The sequence below is a fragment of the Numida meleagris genome, chromosome 5, assembly GCF_002078875.1.
Source record: "Numida meleagris isolate 19003 breed g44 Domestic line chromosome 5, NumMel1.0, whole genome shotgun sequence".
NCBI lineage: Eukaryota > Metazoa > Chordata > Aves > Galliformes > Numididae > Numida > Numida meleagris.
In genome coordinates, this window is record NC_034413.1 from 119,853 (window position 1) to 139,783 (window position 19,931).

The 19,931-nt window shown below is 50.8% G+C and overlaps 3 protein-coding genes across 6 annotated transcripts in view; 1 reads left to right on the forward strand and 2 right to left on the reverse strand.

Moving 5' to 3' along the window:
- Nucleotides 1-13,539, reverse strand: part of LOC110399636 (opsin-VA-like) — a 33,698-nt gene extending 20,159 nt beyond the window's left edge. For both annotated transcript variants that reach the window (XM_021398681.1, XM_021398680.1), the window contains exons 1-2: nt 13,153-13,539; nt 7,262-7,309 (exon numbers count right to left, since the gene is read on the reverse strand). The gene's annotated coding sequence lies outside the window, so the exon portion shown is untranslated. The remainder of the gene's footprint in view (nt 1-7,261; nt 7,310-13,152) is intronic.
- On the forward strand, nt 13,774-16,184 carry NKX6-2 (NK6 homeobox 2). The gene is made up of 3 exons (XM_021399676.1): nt 13,774-14,503; nt 14,760-14,932; nt 15,437-16,184. The coding sequence occupies exons 1-3, from the start codon at nt 14,089-14,091 to the stop codon at nt 15,683-15,685; spliced, it is 837 nt and encodes a 278-aa protein (XP_021255351.1). The 5' UTR covers nt 13,774-14,088; the 3' UTR covers nt 15,686-16,184.
- Nucleotides 18,093-19,931, reverse strand: part of INPP5A (inositol polyphosphate-5-phosphatase A) — a 158,951-nt gene continuing 157,112 nt past the window's right edge. Inside the window, exons 14-15 of one of the 3 annotated variants that reach the window (XM_021398213.1) lie at nt 19,768-19,855; nt 19,532-19,673 (exon numbers count right to left, since the gene is read on the reverse strand). In XM_021398213.1, the coding sequence (XP_021253888.1) occupies nt 19,775-19,855 (81 nt within the window). In that variant the 3' untranslated portion in view covers nt 19,532-19,673; nt 19,768-19,774. Of the gene's footprint in view, nt 19,674-19,766; nt 19,856-19,931 lie in introns of those variants that run through there. The other 2 variants (XM_021398212.1, XM_021398214.1) reach the window with 2 other exon arrangements.

The following is a 19,931-nucleotide window of genomic DNA, read 5'->3' on the forward strand; positions in this document are numbered from 1 at the left end:
CCTGGACCATTAATCAACTGATTAAAAAAGTAGTGATTACTCAGGACTGCACTAACTGCTTGTCACCAGCCCTTTGAATATTTGCATTGACAGCTTGCTCTTAAACACTTGGAGCGGCAACACGAAATTTGAACGCACAAAACCAGTCCAGTAATTTCTATCATGGAACTGTATGAATGCTTTAGAAAGCCAGTTTGGCTGGAAACACTTTTGATGGCCTTTTTCCTCATTTTAGAGCTATTGGAGCCTCCCACATTAGTTTAGCAAATCATTTTTTTCCTCTAGGAGAGCACATTTGGTTATTCTAACAAAATTACACGTACTACATAGTTTCTGAAGTGAAGATTTAATTGTTTTGTCTGGTACAAACTGAGCAAAAAGGCACTGATGTGTACTTTCAAGTGGATGCGCATTAGAGGAGTTCTGTCACAATCTTACTGAAGCAAAGGAGCACACTGACCAACTGCTCAGTCTGGAAACCCGTCTGCCTCCTGGCATAGAAACGCTTGTCCTTCTTATTTGAACTATGTTTGATAACTTCCTCCATGCACCAGAGTAGGGAAAATAACAGTAAAGTGAATCAGATGACTAGAGAGGAGTCAAAGATAAAGAGAAGATAAAGAGAAGACCACACAGGAGGAGACAGAAGGTAAGCCTAGCAAGACTGAGCAAGTAAGCAAAATAGTGCCCACACAGGGGAGCAGCTTACTTCTCCTGTTTCTCACTGTCAAACACTAGTAAAGCAGTATCAGCACATGAATGCATCATTTGATGCATTTACAGCAGCCCTGCACTTTTCTGAATACGGGCAAAAAGCAGCAAATTGGTCTAGACCCACAGCACAACCAAGCACACTGCAATCATTGCCACACAGATAACAGGTAATTGAAAATAGCATTGCATTTAAAATTACACTCTTCCTCCAGTAAGCACAAATAAACAATATTGGTGAATGAGACAAAAATGACCCAGTTTCCAGGAGACTTGACTACAACTACTCTTTGAAATGATTTTCATTAATTTCACTGGCACGCTTATTTTGAAATTTGATAGTAATCCAAAGAGGCAGAAAAACAGGGATGGTTAAAACACTACCCCTTTATATTTTCCTTTATAACAAAGTGAATTAGTATTACAGTGCCCTCAGGTGGTGTAAATTCAATTCTGTCCTATTGTCTTTTCTAAAAAGATAGCTCTATAAATAATACCAGTTTTGATAAAAACTGAATGATATGGAAGGAAGTGGCAAATAAAGGCAAAGCACAGAATAAATATCATTGTTTCCAGGGAAGACTCTTCTTGAGTGTTTTGACAACTTTTGATTTTTAGGAAATATTTTTTATTCATTTTTAGTTGTCTGGAAAGAAGTTTAACAAATATCCTAAAGAAAATCTAATCATCATCACCAATTATGGGAACAAAGACTGTGACAAGTAAAGATCCGGAAAAGAAAAAAGCAAGAAAAGGTAACGAATTCAATGAGAGCTGTTCAGAAAGACGACAAGAGATGTATTAAAAGCAAATAAACAAAAACCAGACAGTATCATTTCTTGCACCTTCCAAGGCCATTTTACCTTGTGTTTTCTGGGCTCCAGGTCCTCAGAGGCAGGGAGCAGAAGATTATTCATGGTGCCAATTTTTGGCTTGATCAAGGTGCCCTTGCCTGTACTTTGTATCCTAAGCTGGGAGAACTAAGTTGTCTGCAACATTCTTACAGCACTGGGTCTGCCATCCTTTGATCTCTCATTCAAGTCCCACAGGGTTTCATGGAGTCTCTTGGTCCACTCCTGAAAGGACTGTGAATCTGCCTTCAGAGCAGCCTTCAGGAACTCTTTATATCTTTCTATTATGCCTGCTCCTGTTGGATTATATGGCAGCTGAAACCATCATTCAGTGTAGTTGTCTTTGGCTCACTTCTGCACAGCTGCACCTGTGAAATGTGTAGCTTGGTCACTCTCGATGACCTGAGGAGTCCCATATGACCCCCGTCAGCCTAGTTAGTGCTTTAATGGTACAGGCTTTGTTCATCTTTGGTACAGGATGGGCTTGTATCAGTCCTCTCACTGTACTGACACATGTGAGGGCATATCTGGCCCCCTCAGATCAAGGAAGGGGACCTATATGATTGATCTGCCACCCCTGTAATGGGTTCTGTCCTCTAGCAAGATGGGCCATTGTTTCCAGCGGAGGTCTTGGTCTCATTCATGAGCAAACGTCACATTCCTGACATGCCCGAACAATATCCAGTAACTGCATAGGCAGCCATGCTTTGGCCACTGCCCACACGGTCTTCTGTCCTGCATGTTGTAGTTTCCAATGCAGCCAGTGAGTGACGTCTTCTGCTGATCTATTTTCCAGACATGTAACTCGAGACAGTGTGTCAGCTTCATCATGACTTCCTGACTGGCCATACGGAGGAGGAGGTACATGGACTGTGTGCAGGTCTTTAATCCCTGCTCTCTACAGCTCCTCCAGCACAGTTTTGGCAATTTCTTCTTGCCCACCTGGGAGTCTATGTTGTTTTGTATTTGTGACCCAGCACAGCTGCAGCAAACAAATGGGCTCAGTTTTTGCATGGTCCCTTAAAATTACCTGCATCACCCAGATGCTAAGACATCTTTCTCTTAGTCTGAACTCTCCCACACTGGTCTGGAGAGTCAGACCCCACAGAATATCTATTCCCAATGTATGCTCTGGAAATGGGGTGATAGATACCCTGTACTCCCAGGGTGGGAGATGTCCAACCCCCAGTTTCAACTACATTTGGGTTACAAGGGTCATCTGTCCCTCGAACCCACCTATCATTGCCTTAGTGTCTGAAAATTGATTTGGGTCACCATATACAATCTGTGTTTCTGCTCTGCTATTCACTAGTACCATAACCTGCTGAATATTCTTTCAGGACCAATGAATTGTTAGTTCAACATAGGGCCTCTGGTCCCCTCCAGAGGAGCTAGTCCCAAGCAATTTCTGCTCCCCACTCACGCCATTAACTCGGCAATGCCCAAGTCTTTTTCATCTGATGGTTCAGCTGTGGCTGCCCAGGCTGCCTAACGAGGTTTGTGTGTCTTTAATGGGACTATGAAATCCTCTAGATTCCATGTTTCTCATGGAATTCATTCTATGATTCTAACTCCTTCCCCTTCAGGGGAGGATTGAAATCTTTGTTTGTCAGGTAATTGCCTCCATAATTGTAACAGAACCTGATTAGGCTGTCTGTCAATCTTTTTAAATTGAACTCCTGCTCTAATCAGTGAGCATGTGCTTTCTTGAGACCCCAGTGGGTCCAGATTGGAATCCTTTAGGGGGTGGTCTCCAAGGTTGCGGTCAAGGATGGACCTCTGACCTCTCCATCACCATTTGGACACTGTGCCTTGCCTGTAGGTGCCCTGTCTCCTCCAGATCCCCCACCAATTGGGCAGCCTGTTGTATTACGGCCTCCAAGGCCACTAGGGAGGTTTAGTGTGGATACCAAAGTACCATACTGGTGTAATGGGGTTTATTGCAGGATAAGATCTCTCATTCCTGCTGAAAATTTCATCAGATCTGGACTTTCAAAGGCATCCTCATAGACTGCCTCTTTCGTACCTAATTCTCTAATACAGTTTTTAAGTCCTCCACAGATGACCATAAACCTATGTGTAAAGGTATATCATTTTTATCTGGCCACATTAATCAGCATGCAGCCATCAGCCATTGAATTAACGAATTATTTTCTTCATTATGTTGGACCATTGCATATAGTTTTTGTCTGAGGGCAGGGTGAGTAGTAATGGTCACCAGTTTTGAAATCCCTGGTCTGCTTACTACAATGCTTTCTGCCCCCAAGTCCCATAACCAGAGCAGCCATGCTGGTATGCTTTTTCTTGTTTTTTGTCTAAACCACTGCACTAGATCCCTAAGTTCAGCTGCAGTGTATGGGCATGCTGTTATACGTAATGTAGTCTGGGTAGGGGACAACTGCTCAAGGGGTGCCCCCACTGGTCTATCTTGCATCCGTTTTTTTGTGTGTGTGTGTCACAATAAGACAAATCTCAAAGGGATCTGGCTCAAGCGAAGCCTCAAGATTGGACCTTTCAGCTCCTTCATTTATAGAGTCTGTTTTGCACAGGCTCCTGGTACTTTCTAAAGAGATGTTTCAGACATTTTGGAGGGGAATAATCAGACTTGTTTCCCCCCCTCTCGCCCCCCATCAATACTGTGACATGTCTTTCAACTTTTTCCAACTCAGTCACATAGTAGTTGATTTTCATCAGCCAGAGCCTCTTCAGACTTGTTAAAACAATTTAAAGCCATCAACAGTGGCCATGCCATGATAGATGTAGCCAATCATTCTCTAGTAATCAGTATATCTTTGCTAAGGGCATGGAAATACTCTGCTAGGCAGGCCGGGGACTCATGGGTATTTCCTCTGGCCTGCAAGGAGCTCCACTTTTCAATTAGTGAAGTAAACCTATGATATGGGGATCTTAAGAATCCCAGGATGTGCCCTAGCAAAATTTCATTCAAAGACGTAGTCTTTCCCTATCCAAACCACTCCCTTACATAGCTTAGAAATACCGTATTAAATATTTCAGGAGGCTTATGATGGAATACCTTTAAAAGTACTTGGCTACCTGGCTTGCCAAAATGTGGTGCAAACAAAGGCAATGACAGAGCTTTTTCCTAGGATACAGGCAATACAGAAGAAAAAAAAAAAAAAAACACACAAAAGAATTGACTCACCCCCTTCCAACAACTAACAACAGCTCAACAGGAGCATCTTCTCAGAGAGGTGCAGCTCCCTCAGCTTCTAACCCTTAAATGAGAGAGAGGAGGGGTGGCTCTAGCCTCCACCCCTTCCAGTCACTCAGGTGCATTGCTTGCACCTGAGCTCCCTGGGTTAGCCACACATGGTGAGCCACATGGTGCTCAACCACTGGTTCAGGCTGTGACCTGGCAATTCCACTGCACTTTCCAAAGGCTGTCGCTGTCAAAAATACATTCATGGTGTTCAGTCTTTAGTGATAAACTGCATTTCCACCTTCAGGGAAGAAATTTAGTCCGAAGTAATCTGTGTTTTGAAGACAAAGGAAATCTTTACTGTGCATCTGTCCAGTATTTTATTTTTGTTACTAAGGCTACCCACACAGAAAAAAATATTTAGCTGTTCTGCTTCTCAACATTCAAGATAATTCCAGTATTGTATATCACATAACTAAATTTCTGCGGTATGACCAACATTTACAATTGTTCAACGCCTCAAAGAAAATGCGAAGAAGATCAGCATATCATCAGGAGAATTCCCCAATCAATCACAATTAAAAGGCTTTCCAGAGATTCTGCAGTATTATAAGCACTGTTTTTCTATCAGGATACTCTTAAAGTGATGGCCTTCATCTTACAAGTACCAATTTCACCACTGAATTTGTCCACTGAAGATGTTGGGAGTCATATCACTGAATACGGTTCCAGCAGAGAATACTACCGTAGCATAGTTTTGCCCTATTGTCAGTCCAGTTTTGTTCTATTGTCTTTTCTACAAAGACAGCTCAGAAAATCATAAAATCATTTATATTGGAAAAGGTCCTTAAAATCATCAATGCAATCACCCAACTAACTACCAAGTCCACCACAGTCCACCGCCACACAGGCCCATCTCTCAAGCCTGTCCACGTCCCTTCAGGTGGCACTCATCTGCACCACTCAGCTTGATGTCAGCTGCAAACTTGCTGAAGGTGTCCATCTGGACACTGGGCCACTGACGACAACTCTCTGGATGCAACCACCCAGCCAATTCCTTATCCACCAAATAGTCCAACCTTCAAATACATCTCTCTCTAATTTAGTGACAAAGATGATGATTGCTCTCTTGTATGTTTCTTCCATATTCACCCAGCTTTCTGAAAATCAGTATTATTTCAACTTTAGTAACCACGGACCTCACTGACCTGCTGTTCTTCCAGCTCCCCTCGGAAGAATTCTGAGAAACAGCTCTGATTTTTCTGCTCCAGAATTGGCTCTTAATGCCTAGGACATTAGAATAGCCACTACAGTACACTAATGCATTCCCTGAACAGCTCAGAAAAGCCATTTCCAGACTTCCAAAACCCAAATGGGGCGAAAGAAATTTGAATCCCACCAAACTTCCACTTTCTGTGGAAATTATACTTTTTATTCCTTACACGTGGCAGCTTGGGACACTCCCCCTGCCACTCAAAAACTATGATTTACAGGAAATGCTGTGCTGATTCTACAGTTTTCTAATGACTGACTCCAGGATTTCTGAGGGTGGCCAGAAGAATTGCTATTATATTTGTAGCACTTACCTTTACAAACCATATCCTTCAACAACAGCAACCAAAACAAATCAAACAAACAAACAAAAAAACCCAAACCAAAAACCAAAACAACAAAACCATTGCAAGCATCTCACCTGGAGGCACCCCTACAAGCTTTCAATAATCTCTAATTACTACATTTTTTTCCCCTCTCTTTTAAAGTATCTCACTTGTACATTCATTTCTCTGTGGCTCAGAGAGAATCAATAGTGCTTACAAGTACACTATTTATTGGCAATTTACTCCTGATTTCCCCCATCTAGGCTATCAATAGAAAGGCAATCTCTTTATGGAACTAATGACTTGCGGTAAAGTATAGACATCCATTTAATACAAATAAGGGCAAACGATTTCCCAGTCTTGGTTAGATAAAATAGAGCTCACAAGGGCTTAGCTCACTTAAAAAGAGTAACTTGTAGCCTTCTCTCATTAAAAGGATAAATGATTAGAATAGAGACAAGGAGGGGGAAAAAAACAACAAAACCAACAAAAAAACCCTACATTGCTGGAATGAGGTCTAGTGGGCAATCAAGCCTGACAAGAGACAGGCAAGGCATGGCTTCCAGACAAAAAACAGATGGACATATCAAAGAGCCGTGATCTTTAACAGCAGTGAACTGCTGAAAGCAGTACTGGCATTTCAGTCAATCATAAACTGAAATGCATGGACTCTGGCACATGAGAGGGGAAAGGCAGTGGTGCTGCCAATGAGCCCTTCATTTCAAAAAGGATATTAAGCCAGAACTAAGCTACTCTCCTTGTCATAATTAAGAGTGCATCTCATGGGACAAAAGATAGAACTTGTTTCTTGATGTGCAACAATTAAATCTTCAGTACTACTGACAAAGGACACAAGACTACAAAACTTCCAGCTAGGAATTTCAGGTTAAACTCCTGGAAGGACAGATAGCCTTTGGCACTGAAACTCCGTAATGACTCACCGTTAAGCAGAGGCATGACATGAGATGCAGGAAAAGATTCCTTCCAACCTTAGGGAGAAAAAAAAAAAAAAGAGTGTTAGAATAAGAACACGCTCAAGTTTAAATATAAATGAGTGCTTTCTTGGCTTAATTTATAGAACCTTGTAATGCAATATTCCAGTTAGAGAATATAATTAAGAGCACTGCATTACAATGAAATGGAAAGAGACTACAGCACAGCTGTTAAAATAGTACTGCCTTATAGGCTACTAGACTGCAACCTCTCGAATAAGGACACATTGCTGCTGTTTGTTTTTTTCTTTTTGAGTCCTTTAAGAATTAATTTTCACATAATCTCAGAAAGTTACTTTATTCCTTAGACATTTTACATGGAATCACTGAAGGGTTGAGTTTGGAGCAGACCTCTGGGTCACCCTGGCCCAGCTCTGCTCCAGCAGAGACACCCCGAGCAGGGTGCCTAGGACCATGTCCTGGTGGCTTTTGAAGACTTCCGTAGGAGACTCCACAGCTTCTCTGGGCAACTTGTGCCAGTGCTCTGTCACCTGCACAGGAAAGAAGAGCTTCTTGATGTTTAGATGGGACCTCTTGTGTTACAGTTTGTGCCCACTGCCCCTTGCCCTGGCACTGAGCACCTCCAAAAAGAGCATGGCTGCATCCTCTTTGCACTCTCCCTTCAGGTATTTATACATGCTGATAAGATCTCCCTTGAGCTGCCTCTTCTCCAGTCTGAACAGCCCCAGCTCTCTCAGCTTCTCCTCACAGGAGAGGAGCTCCAGTCCCTGGACCATCCTGGTGGCACTCCATTGGCCTCTGTTCAGTATGCCAAGTCTCCCTTGTTCTGGGACCCAGTACTGCAGACGTGCAGTCCTGAGCAGAGGGGCAAGGACCTACTCTGCCTCCATTTCTGTGTGTACAAGCAGAATGATTCAGCCAGCCAGCAAAAAAGAAAAATCTTTCTTTTCTCTGCAAGGTGTTCCCCTTTCAATGGCAAAGCAAAGTATCCACAAATTTACTGCTTGGCTGACATTTTCCTGCGTATTCCCTTTCTCTGTGGCATGCAAGGACCAACAGCATTTTTCTACTGTGCATTCTGGTCTTCATCATGGTTGCTGTACCAGTGAAGTTGGTTTTCAGTCTGTGTCCTTGAGAAGATGAAGATTCCTGACTGCATCAAAGAAGCAGAGGACACTGGGGAAGTGGGAAGGTTTCCCCCAGGCCATGGGATTCTTTCAGTGCTTCCTGCTGTGTGCCCTTCTCCCTTGCTCAGACCTCATGGCAGAGCGAGCAGTAGCAATGGATGAGCCGTGCCTGTTCTACCTTACTCCTACAGGCAGACCTAGCACGAGATACAACTACAAATGGTTCCAAGAAAATTCAAAAAAAATACCAGGCACATATAAGACTCCGGGAGCCCTTGGGTGCTCCAGGAAGTAGAGCACTTCCACCCATGCATGTACTTTGGGAGGTGCTGACTTCACATCTGCACTCTGCCTCTCTGCTGTTCTGGCTCTGTGGTGCCATGCTGAAGGAGGAAGAGCAGACTGAACAGCGCACGTAAGCAGATAAAATAGCAATGGAAACAGAAAGGCAGAGTGTGAGAGAAAAAGGGATTTCCCAGACTATGCATTCTGACCTCTTGCTATATAACCAATTGTCTTCATTTATCTTGAACTTCATCCAGTCTGTGGCCAGAGGACAAGCACCAGGTCAGCTGGGCCTGCACCGCCACAGAGCCTTCTGCTGGCAAGACCAGAAGTCTAAGCTGAACATCTCTGCTGATATCTCTCCTAAAAGTGAGAGTCCAAAATCAGCCACAGCCGCAGGAAGTGCTTTTTTTTATACTGCCTTAAGAACAATACCGTAATAACATTGTACTATAAGGCAAAAATTTCATTTTCCAGTTTTACATTTCTTCACTTTTCTGCTATGTTGTTTTCAAGGTCATTCAGTTTCTCTTGCTCACTGCTCTACCCTGATGAGGACTCACTTCTGCATCGTTATCATATTCCTACCTTTTGTGCCAAGAATCATAATGAAAAGTATTAAATATAGCCTGTCCCAGAGCATACATCACCACATGATGATGCTTCACAGAGACCACCTAGTCTAAAATCATAGAATCATAGGATGGTTTGGGTTGGAAGGGACCTTTAAGATCATCTCGTTCCAACCCCCTGCTATAGGCAGGGACACCTCCCTCTAGACCAGGTTGCTCACAGCCCTATCCAGCCTGACCTTGAGTGCTTCCATGGAGGGAGCATCCACAGCCTCACTGGGCAACCCGTTCCAGTGTCTCACCATCCTCGCAGTAAAGAATTTCTTCCTGATATCTAGTCTAAATCTACCCTCTTCCAGTTCAAATCCATTTCTCCTCCTCCTGTCGCTACCTGCCCTTAAAAGAAGTCCCTCCCCAGCTTTCCTGTAGGCCCTTTCAGGTACTGGAAGGCTGCTAGAAGGTCTCCTTGGAGCCTTCTCTTCTCCAGGCTGAAGAGCCCCAGCTCTCTCAGCCTGTCCTCACAGGGGAGGTGCTCCAGCCTCTGCTCATCTTCATGGCCCTCCTCTGGACCTGCTCCAACAGCTCCATGTCATTCTTGTGTTGGAAGCCCAGAACTGGATGCAGTGCTCCAGGTGGGGTCTCAGGAGAGCAGAGCAGAGGGGCAGAATCACCTCCCTCACCCCACTGGTCACACTTCTCTTGATGCAACCGAGGATACGGTTGGACTTTTGGGCTGCAAGCACACACTGCCGGCTCATGTTGCATCTTTCATTAACCAGCACCCCCAAATCCTTCTCCTCAGGACTGTTCTCAAGCCATTCTCCACCCAACCTGTATCTGGGCTTGGGATTGCCCCAACCCAGGTGCAGGACCTTGCACTTGGCCTTGCTGAACTTCATGAGGTTGGCATGGGCCCACCTCTCAGGCCTGTCCAGGTCCCTCTGGATGGCATCCCTTCCCTCTAGTGTGTCAACTGCACCACTCAGCTTCGTGTCATCTACAAACTTGCTGAGGGTGCACTCGATCCCACTCTCCATGCCACCTACAAAGATATTAAATTGCATCAGTCCCAACACCGACCCCTGAGGAACACCACTCTTCACCGGTCTCCGCTTGGACACTGAGCAGCTGACCACAACTCTCTGAGTGTGAACATTCAGCCAATTCCTTATCCAGCAAGTGTTCCACCCATCAAATCCATTTTTCTCCAGTTTGGCACCCAGGATGTCATGCAGGACCCTGTCAAACGCTTTGCACAAGTGCAGGTAGATGATGTCAGTTACTCTTCCTTTATCCTCTGATGCTGTAACTCCACCACCTAGTAAAAGATCACCTACTTTGTCAGGCATGACTTTCCCTTGCTGAAGCCATGTTGGTTACCACCAATCACCTCAAAATGGCTTTGTTTTTTTGTGACTGTATTACTAGTCCCCAGCATCTCCCATTTCTAAACACAGAGAACTTCTACAGGGATGCTGCAATGAAGCAGTACCACGGCATGAGGAACACGGGCAGGCAGCATGGTTACAGATACTCGCAGTGGGTTTTCTGCTTTCTGTCACCAATTCTGTAAATAGCTACATGAACCAAGAGCCTTTCTCCCTTGCTCCTACGTCTGCCATAACCAATAGAAAAATTCAGCAAAGAACATCTGCGTGGACTGCTGCCTCAGTTCCCCCTTTCAGACAATTTCAGCTGCACAAAAGCTACAAGAAAAGGTACCGCCATGTATGCATGGCAAATGGAAACACAGAAGGGTTAAAGTGAACTTGTCTGAAGGTATCTGCGCTGCGGTATTTAACAGTTTTCCATTCTGGACACACTGGGATGTATAAGTCTCGGACGAACTTGACACTACCCATCTCAGTTCCACTATGCGTCCTACTGCAATAAAGGGCATTCGCAATTCCAGCATGGAACTATATCCACACGTGCTCACAAAACGCTGTCTTCATTATCAAGAACAGCCCAATAAGAGGACGCTGTTGTTCGACAGCCGAGGGAACGGCGCTCTTCGCGTCCGCGGCCACGCTGTGCCGTGGGGCCGCTCTGGGGGAACGCGCGGAGCCCCGGCGCCGTGTCCGGGACGCGCGCTTTCGGCAGCAACGCTCCCTGACACCGGCAGCCGCCGCCGCGCGCCCGCTCCAGGAGGAGCCGCGATCCGGCCGAATGCCGCCAGGGGGCGCCGCCTGCACGCGCCGAGGGGCCCGGGACCAGGAGCGGCCGTGCTCCCCGCCGGCGCTGCCCGGCCCACGCGTGATGTCCTCTACTGGAATGAGCCTCTGGGGAGCGGCCACATGTAAACGCGCACGCCTGTGTGTCGGAGCACCAGCGCGGGCGGCGGCACTCCCACGTTAACCCGGCTCGGGACCTTACCGGCAGCGAATTTACGTCTTATTAGAAACGTCTCAGACCGCTTGGCTCCCGCTACGGATCTCCTCCGTCAAAGCCATCGTCACGGAGATGCCGCCGGCACTGGGCGGCACGGCCCCGGCAGCGCGCGAGGTTCTGCTGGAAACGCACGGAGCGCTCGGGACCGGCGGGGTGCGCAGCCCCGAGGCGGCGGGAAGCAACCGGCACCGCTCCCGGGAAGCTGCGGGGCCGGGGGGCGGCGGCGAGGCCGGAGGTGCCGCTCGCGATCCCGCGGAGGTCAGCGGGAGGCTCCTTCGGTGCCCCGCCCCCGTCGGAAGGCCGGAAGGAAAGACACCGAAGGAGTTCGAGGGGTCTGCGGAGATAACAACCGCATGTACTTCCACACGTAGAAAAAATGGTGTCTTAGATTGCAGGGAAGTCACTGAACAGGAACAAAAGCACAGTTAATGTGTAACAGCTGCCATCGATGGCATGAATTATTGCCCCACTCCACCACACAGTTTTAGAGCGGGTACGAGGGGCTGGATGCTGGAGGGGATTATGTGACCCAGAGGCCGAGAGCGGGAGGAGATCCTCGGGGCTGCCCGCGGGGCTCGCAGAGGGCAGGGCGCCTCTGATGTCTGCACAGCGTGGACTGCGAGAAAACGTCCGGGGGTTGGGGGGTGGGGGGGGAAGAGCGAAGACGGACAACCTCTGGGAAGGCGGCGAGCCGGCCGGGGAAGAATCCCGTCCCATCCCGACCCACCGCGCACAGCCCCTTCGGGGCCTCCGCGCCGCCGAGCGGGGGCTGGCGGCTGCCGCTCTCCTACCTCAGCCTTCGGTCCCGTGCAAAGAAACGGAGTCCCGGCGAGGGACGACCCGCGGGGAAAGGCTGTTTTGCTACACGGCCCGAGGGTCTGCCCGCGCTGCGGGGCCGGCACACGGGGGCGAGGGGACGCGCGGTGGCACCGCAGCGCCGGGCACTGCGGCCGGAGGCAGCGCTCGGGGCAATGCGCAGACGGGAGCGCAGGGACAGAGATGGGGACAGCCCTGAGCCGGGTGCGTGCGGCACTTCCCGCAGTCCCGCGCCCAGCGGGACAACCGCATCGCGCATCGCGCCCGTGACGCTGGGTGGAGAGCCCGGCGCAGCCCTCGCCGTTCTCCGTTGCTGTTTACAACGTAAAATGTAAAACGGCAACGAAGTGGTTTATCGAACGTCCTTTGGAGTAGTGCCGTTGTTTACCCCACGTGCGTACGTTGCATCGTTTCTCACCTGAGCGCCTGAAAACACAGCGCGGCTCGAGCTCGGACGGTTCCGTCCCGAATGCACTTCGGCACGAGTGCGGGGGCTTCGGGCTGCACACCCGGAGGAGGCTCCGAGAACGGACACAGCCACATCCGAGCGCCGCGCCCGTCGGAACCGTTCTGCTCACGGTCACTGCGCGAACACTTGGACAAATGTTAATTCCCCACTCGTTTCTCAGTTAGCAATGCATCAAAACATGGGAGAAGGTACTTGCAAGGCAAAGAACGCGCTACAAACCTGCTTCCAGAATTATTTTCGGTCAAAATCTCAGTTCTGAATCCTTCTTTCCCGGACGCTGCGCGCAGTTCGGTCCGGAACGTCTCCACGGGCGGTGCCATCGGCGCGGCCGTGTCGCTCAGGACGTGCCGCCGATTCCGCAACAGTACTCGGACGCGAGCAGAGCCGCCGCTGCTGCCACGCACGGTCCTGGGAGGGTCCGAACGAGCATTGTGGCGGCGGTCGCCGTGCGCCCGAAGGCAGAGCCGAACGTCCGCCGAGGGGGAGATGGGTACCAATCGACGGCCCCGCTCCGTTGGGCGGCCCCGCGCCCGAGCCCGTCTGTAGGAAAGGCCCCCAAGGCCCGGTCGCTCCGCGCCGAGCGCTGAAGGCGGATCCCTGCGGACGGGACCGGGGCGCGGGGCGGAGCGGGCACGTACGCCCCCCGCGCGCTCCCTCGGCTCCGGGGCCCGCCCGTCCGGCGCGCCGTGACGTGTCGCGGTAAGAGCGCTCTCCGCCCGCCGATTGGGCCGCGGCGGCGGCGCGGGGTGGCGGCCGCCCAATAGGCGCGCGGCTCGCAGGTGCCCGCGCGGTTATCTGCGCCCCGGGCGCGGCGCGGAGCGGCCCCGGACGCGCGGGCGAGGCGCGGAGCCGAGCGCGCGGCGCCCACTGGAGCCCCGCGCGGCGTAGGGCCGCAGCCCGCCGGGACGAGGCGCGCTCCCTGCACCGCTCCGCCGGTGCCTCTTCTCTCCTCCCGCCGCGCCGTCGGAACGCGGCGCCGAGAACGGAGCGGGCGGAACGGCGCCGAGGTTCTTCCGCTCCGAGCAAACTTTGCAGGTGGCCGCTGCCCGCAACCCGCGACCGGAGAGAGAGGACCGCGCCGGCGCTCCTCGCGCGGGGCCGCATCGCGAGCTTCGCCCCGGTCGGTGCAGGAGCGGTGTCCGTGGATGACCGCCAATGTTAGCGGTGGGGCAGATGGATGCTAACCGGCAGAGCGCGTTCGTGCTGGGCAGTACGCCGCTGGCCGCGCTGCACAACATGGCCGAGATGAAGAGCTCTCTCTTCCCCTACGCCCTGCAGAACCCCTCCGGCTTCAAGGCGCCGGCCCTGGGTGGCCTCAACACTCAGCTGCCCCTGGGGACGCCGCACGGCATCAGCGACATCCTGGGGCGGCCCGTGGGCGCCGCCGGCAACCTGCTGGGCGGGCTGCCCCGCATCAACGGCCTGGCCGCCTCGGCCGGGGTGTACTTCGGCCCCGCCGCCGTCTCCCGGTACCCTAAGCCGCTGGCGGAGCTGCCGGGGCGGCCGCCCATCTTCTGGCCGGGAGTGGTGCAGGGCTCTCCGTGGCGGGACCCGCGCCTCGCCTGTCCCGGTAAGTGAGACGCTGCGGGGCGCGGCCGGCCGTGCCTTTCCCCCCTTTCCCCCCCCGCCCCAGGCCGCGGAGGGCGAGCGGGGGGCGGCTCGGACACCTGGGCCCCGCGGAACGCGGAGGCGGCTCCGCACCGTGCCCCGCTCCGGAGCGGGCGGCGGCGGAGCCTCGGGGAAGACCCGATCCTCCTCCTCTACCCCCCCACCCCGAGCCGGGCGCGGATCCCCTCCTGATGGAGCTGTTTTCCCTCCGCTTCCAGCTCAGACGGGGATGGTTTTGGACAAGGACGGGAAGAAGAAGCACTCGCGCCCGACTTTCTCGGGGCAGCAGATTTTTGCTTTGGAGAAAACCTTCGAGCAGACGAAGTACCTGGCGGGGCCCGAGCGAGCGCGGCTCGCCTACTCGCTGGGGATGACAGAGAGCCAGGTGAAGGTAGGTCCTGCCGTCCACTCCCTTTTGCACTCAGAACCGCGCCGCCGCCGCCGCACGGGGCATTTTTTTTGTTTGTTTTTTAAGTCGATGATAATTTAAATTACACCATTTGGATATTGAATAGATTTTAGTTCAATTTCTACGTAACTTACTTCGTACTTAAAGATCACTATGTTGCAAATGATTAAAAATATTTCCGTATACGAATCCATCACTCAGCGGCCCCGCAGGCGCTGCTCGCAGCAGGGTCGCTCCGGCGGCCGCTGTCCGGTACGGCTCCGTGCAGAGCCGCGCCGCGTTTCAGCAGCGGTGTCGGGAGCCCCGAGGCGTGGACGAGCGCTGCCCGCGGCCGTGCCGCTCCCGGGGCCGTGCCGGTTCGTTTGCGGCGCTGATCGTTCCGCGGGGCCGGGGCGAGTGACCCCCACGCGTCGCCGCCAGCCCCCGCGGTGCCGGGACGGGGCGGGAGAGGCGCGGGGCCGAGCTGAGCGCTCCTCTCGGGGCCAGGTGTGGTTCCAGAACAGACGGACCAAGTGGCGGAAGCGGCACGCGGCAGAGATGGCCTCGGCGAAGAAGAAGCACGACTCCGAGACGGAGAAGCTGAAGGAGAGCTCGGACAATGAGGACGATGACGAATACAACAAACCCCTGGACCCCAACTCAGATGACGAGAAAATCACGAGGCTATTGAAAAAGCACAAATCCACGAACCTCGCCCTCGTCAGCCCCTGCAGCACCAGCTCGGACACGTTGTGAGCGGTGCGCCTGGATGTTGAAGTGGTGTATTGTACAGCCCAAGATGTATGTGAAATGTATATATTTTTTACAGAATAAGTTATGAAATTATTTTCTTTCTCATCGATGTAAATTTCAGAGGAATCTTTCCGACTTCTTGGTTTTCCTTTCCTGTCCCTTTCAGGTTCGCTCCTCTCTCTTTCAGCCAATTCCTGCTCCTAACAATCAGCATTTGTCACCGTTTTGTATGGAGCATAAAACCCCAGCTCGGCCACTTTGTACATAGTGAACTTCAGATTTTGTGATGTATATTTCTAGTGTAAAAACAGCGTTTTCTTTCACTCCCTCCCTCTGCTCAGGGGTTTGGCGGTTTGATTTGTTCTGCCTCCGGATTTTATGCTTAATAATATCAAAAGAGGGGAAAAAAAAACGCGAAAAAAAAAGGACGCTTGATTTTAAATTGGATTAATACTGTTGTCTCCACACGGGTTGGAAAGACTTCGTATAAATCAATAAATTATTTAACACGCTTTGCCTTCAGCGCGTTTTCCCCCGTGGTGCCGCTTTTCGCTCAGCCCGGGCCGGAGGGGCCGCACCTCGGTGCTGCGGGAATTGCAACAGAACGCGGGGCGGGGGAGCTGGGGGCCGCCTCACTACTCCGGGGCCGTAGCGCTACGGCTCCGCCGTCGGGGAGGCGCCGCCCGCTCCGCTCCCGTGGGGCTCCGCAGGTCGGGAGCCGGGCTGGGGCCGCGGGCGGGGGCCGGGCAGCAGCGCTCCGCGGGACGAGGGTGGCGCGGCGGGGCCGGGGCTGAGCCGGGAAGGCCGAGTCCGGCAGCAGCGTCGGGAGCGGCGTTCGGCACCGCGTGGAATTGTCGCGCGCCGTGCCACAGCGTCTCCGAAACGAGAACGTACAGGAGGCGCGTGGGTCGAAGAGCGCACCGTGACACCCGCCTGGGTCGGGGGTCGGACCGCACCGGCTCCCGGTACGGAAAAGCGGTCGGATCGGACCGCACCGGCAGCTGCGGCGTCTGCCGCGGGGAGCGGAAGGCAGAGCCCGGACGGCGGCCACGGAGCGGTACCCGAGGGCAAAACCGCCTCAAGCGCGGCCGGGACCGCCAGTGCCATCTCCTCCACCGCGAGAGCCTCGGCCCTCAGCGCCCGGCTCGGGACCGCCGCACCACCAGCCCCAGGTAATTCGGAGGCCTCGCTGCCGCCCAGGGCTCCGCCGTGCTCGAGCGTATTCGAGGCCGGGCGGGCGCAAGGCAGCTCGGCGGTCGACTACTTTTTTAAACGAACGAGGCGCGATTTCTGTCTCTCAGCTGCGGCGCGGCAGCCCGAGCTGCGGGCCGGCTCCCGCGGAGCTGTGCGGAGCTCCCTCGCTGCGGGGGAAGGGCCGCGGAGCCCCGCGTTGCCGCCGCTGCGCAGCGCTTCTCTCAGCGCCTCCCGCCCGGGCAGCCGCGGCGCGGGGCGGCGGGGGCCGCGTTCTGCCCCGCTGCAGCCGGAGCTCTGCGGGACCGCGCCCGCGCCGTGCCGCTCTACGGACGGAGTAAATCGGATGTAGAAATGAATCTCCGAGACACGGTGCCGCGGCCGCCCGCCTCTCGGTGCAGAACGGCGCGAGAGAAAACATCCACCCCGAAAGTGGGGAACGGTTACGCCCGTTGCCGCTCCTTATTTCTTAAAACGAAACGCGCCCCACGGAACGCGACAATCTGTATCGGCGGCGGGAGCCTTCCACAGGACGAAGAGCGCGGAACCGCGGCGCTCCGTGCCGGGCCGGGACCCCTGCTCCGCGCTGGGCTCGGTGCTGCTCGGCGGGAGAGCCCCGCTCAGCGAGACGCGCTCCGGGACGGAGCCCCGCCGGCCCCGCGGGCCGTGCCCTTTTTTTTTTTTTTTCTTTCTTTCCTTTTTTAAAGTTGCGTTTTACGAATTTACGCGCGTTAAATTTGAGACTTTCAACTCCACGAGTCACCGTGCCGGGTCGCCGCGTTACTAACTTGTCCGGACGGGCCGGGGCTATTTACGGCCTCGCAGTTTATGGCTCTGGTGAATTTATCTCTCAACGAGGCTTCAGTCTGAGTTCGAAGGCAGTCTTTTTTTTTTTTTTTTTCCCAAACGCAGAGATAATCACGAAGCACTTTACGGTGGCATATTTATTGAGCTATGGAGACTGGCATCTCATCAATAGCTCATAAAGCTGTGTGACTCTGTACGTGAACACTCTCGTACAGGCCCCTCAATGCCTTTTCTCAGTTTGCATTATGTTTCGATTAACACCAGAGGTACATTCTGTTACGCGGGTTTTCCTCAAAAACGACCCTGTTAATTGGCAGGATATTAAAAGGTAACTCGTTAGTATGAAATCTGACAATTCAATAATTTCCCTGCAATCTGCGATGCCCACATTGAAGGGACAGACACAGGAACGTTCACCACGATCAGTTTTATTGCTTGAGAACCAGAGTACTCATTTCTAAAGGCCTTCAAAGTTACCATGACTTGAGTTTGCTTAAATAGAATTACGGTGTGGTTATAATGCAACATGGCACAGTAACAATACAGAGCTGCAGACACCCCCTGGGCAGCAGTACTCAGTAGGAACAGTACGGATTGAATTGTTGAGAAAACATTCTGCAAGCAGACACCAAATCATTTCAGTGGTAGTGATTTATACCAAAATCTAGCATAAATCTAATGCCATCACGCAGTCCATGAACTCTGTAGTGTTCTAAATTAAATCAATAAAACATACATTTGTGTTTCATCAACAGACTCCCTAATCACCTTTTAATGTTGTATTTAGTGGTGGGAGAAAAATGTTATCTACGGGATGATACCGTCGGCTGCAGTGAGCTGCTCACCAGGGCAAGTTACAGTCTTTTTTTTTTTTTTCCTTTAACACTGTATGTATACAGTCAGCGTCCAATGGAGTTGCTACCTGAAGCAGACCATTTTCTTCTCCCGTATTGTTGTTGTTTTAATACAGAATACTTGGCACCATAAAACAGTAACAAAGGACAGACAAAAACAGTTTACAAAATCCTGGAAAGTTACACCCAAACCTAGCTAAGAACTTCACATTCAATCCTTAATAGTACATAGAAAGAAGGGATTATAGGAGCAACAAAGTGAAACTGCTAATATATGTGCTATATAGTATGCTATATATCTGTATCGAGGATGGCACTGCTATATATTATTTATTATATAAATGTTGGTTGTTGTACACTAACTAAACCTGCTACGACTCCAACACTACTGCTGATATGGCACTCTCAAGCATTCATATCGGAAAGTATATTTAGCATAAGTTTTGGTCAGGTTTATAAATTATTTATATATCTGTGTATATATACACATACATACATATATATACACACACATATGTATGTATAGAAAGCAGCTGCTGTGTGATTCAAAAACCATGTAACATGGCAGTATAGTAAATAACTTGAGAAAAAAATTATAAAAATGAAAAACAAAACACTAAATCTGAAACACAAACCATGAGCCTTGGTCGACAAAGAAAATACCATTTAAAACCATCGATATCTCCATCTATACAATCCAATGTACAAAACCCCAAAGTGGTAAAGATATTTAATGTCAGGCATGACACCTTTAAAAGTTTGTAATATGCTGAAATAGCTTCTCCACATCATCGACAAACACTTATTAAAAGTTGAAGGTTGTGAAATCTAAAATACATAACATCTCTGCTGTCTATTTAGAGTTTTGGCAACAGAATCGTGACGTATATATATAAAAAATAATTCCACGTTTCTACTTGATGTCACATGAACATACAAGACAGTGAGGTATGTGAGGCTTTTCTCGAACAGAGTCCAGATGCTGAAGCATAGTGTACGATCAGCAGTCTAGGGATGTGGCACTCGGGACGTAGCGCTACGGCTGGCACGATTATGTAGTTCTGGATGCTGCCATTCCTCCTCTCCTCGCTACAGAGGAGTTTCATGGAAAATCTTCTCGTTCCGTAGGCATCTTTTTCCTGTTGCAGAATTGGCATTTTTTAAAAAAGAAAAATAAACACAGGGGCAATGATGTAGAAAATATAAACGTAAAGGAAAAAAAATGATATTTACCACCACATCACTGCACGACACAACACTTGTGCACATTTGCAATAGGTTTACCTGCCCCAGCAGCTATTCGAAAGGACAGGAACACAGGCTGCAGCAAGGCAGGAGAAACAGGAGTTACACATTGGAAATCTTTCTTTTTCAATCAGTAATAAACACACAAAAAC

Coding starts and splice junctions, on each gene's coding strand:
- NKX6-2 (XM_021399676.1), top strand. CDS start 14,089: ATGTTAGCGGTGGGGCAGATGGATGCTAACCGGCAGAGCGCGTTCGTG. Junction 14,504..14,759: donor CCCGCGCCTCGCCTGTCCCG/GTAAGTGAGACG, acceptor CTCCGCTTCCAG/CTCAGACGGGGATGGTTTTG. Junction 14,933..15,436: donor TGACAGAGAGCCAGGTGAAG/GTAGGTCCTGCC, acceptor TCTCGGGGCCAG/GTGTGGTTCCAGAACAGACG.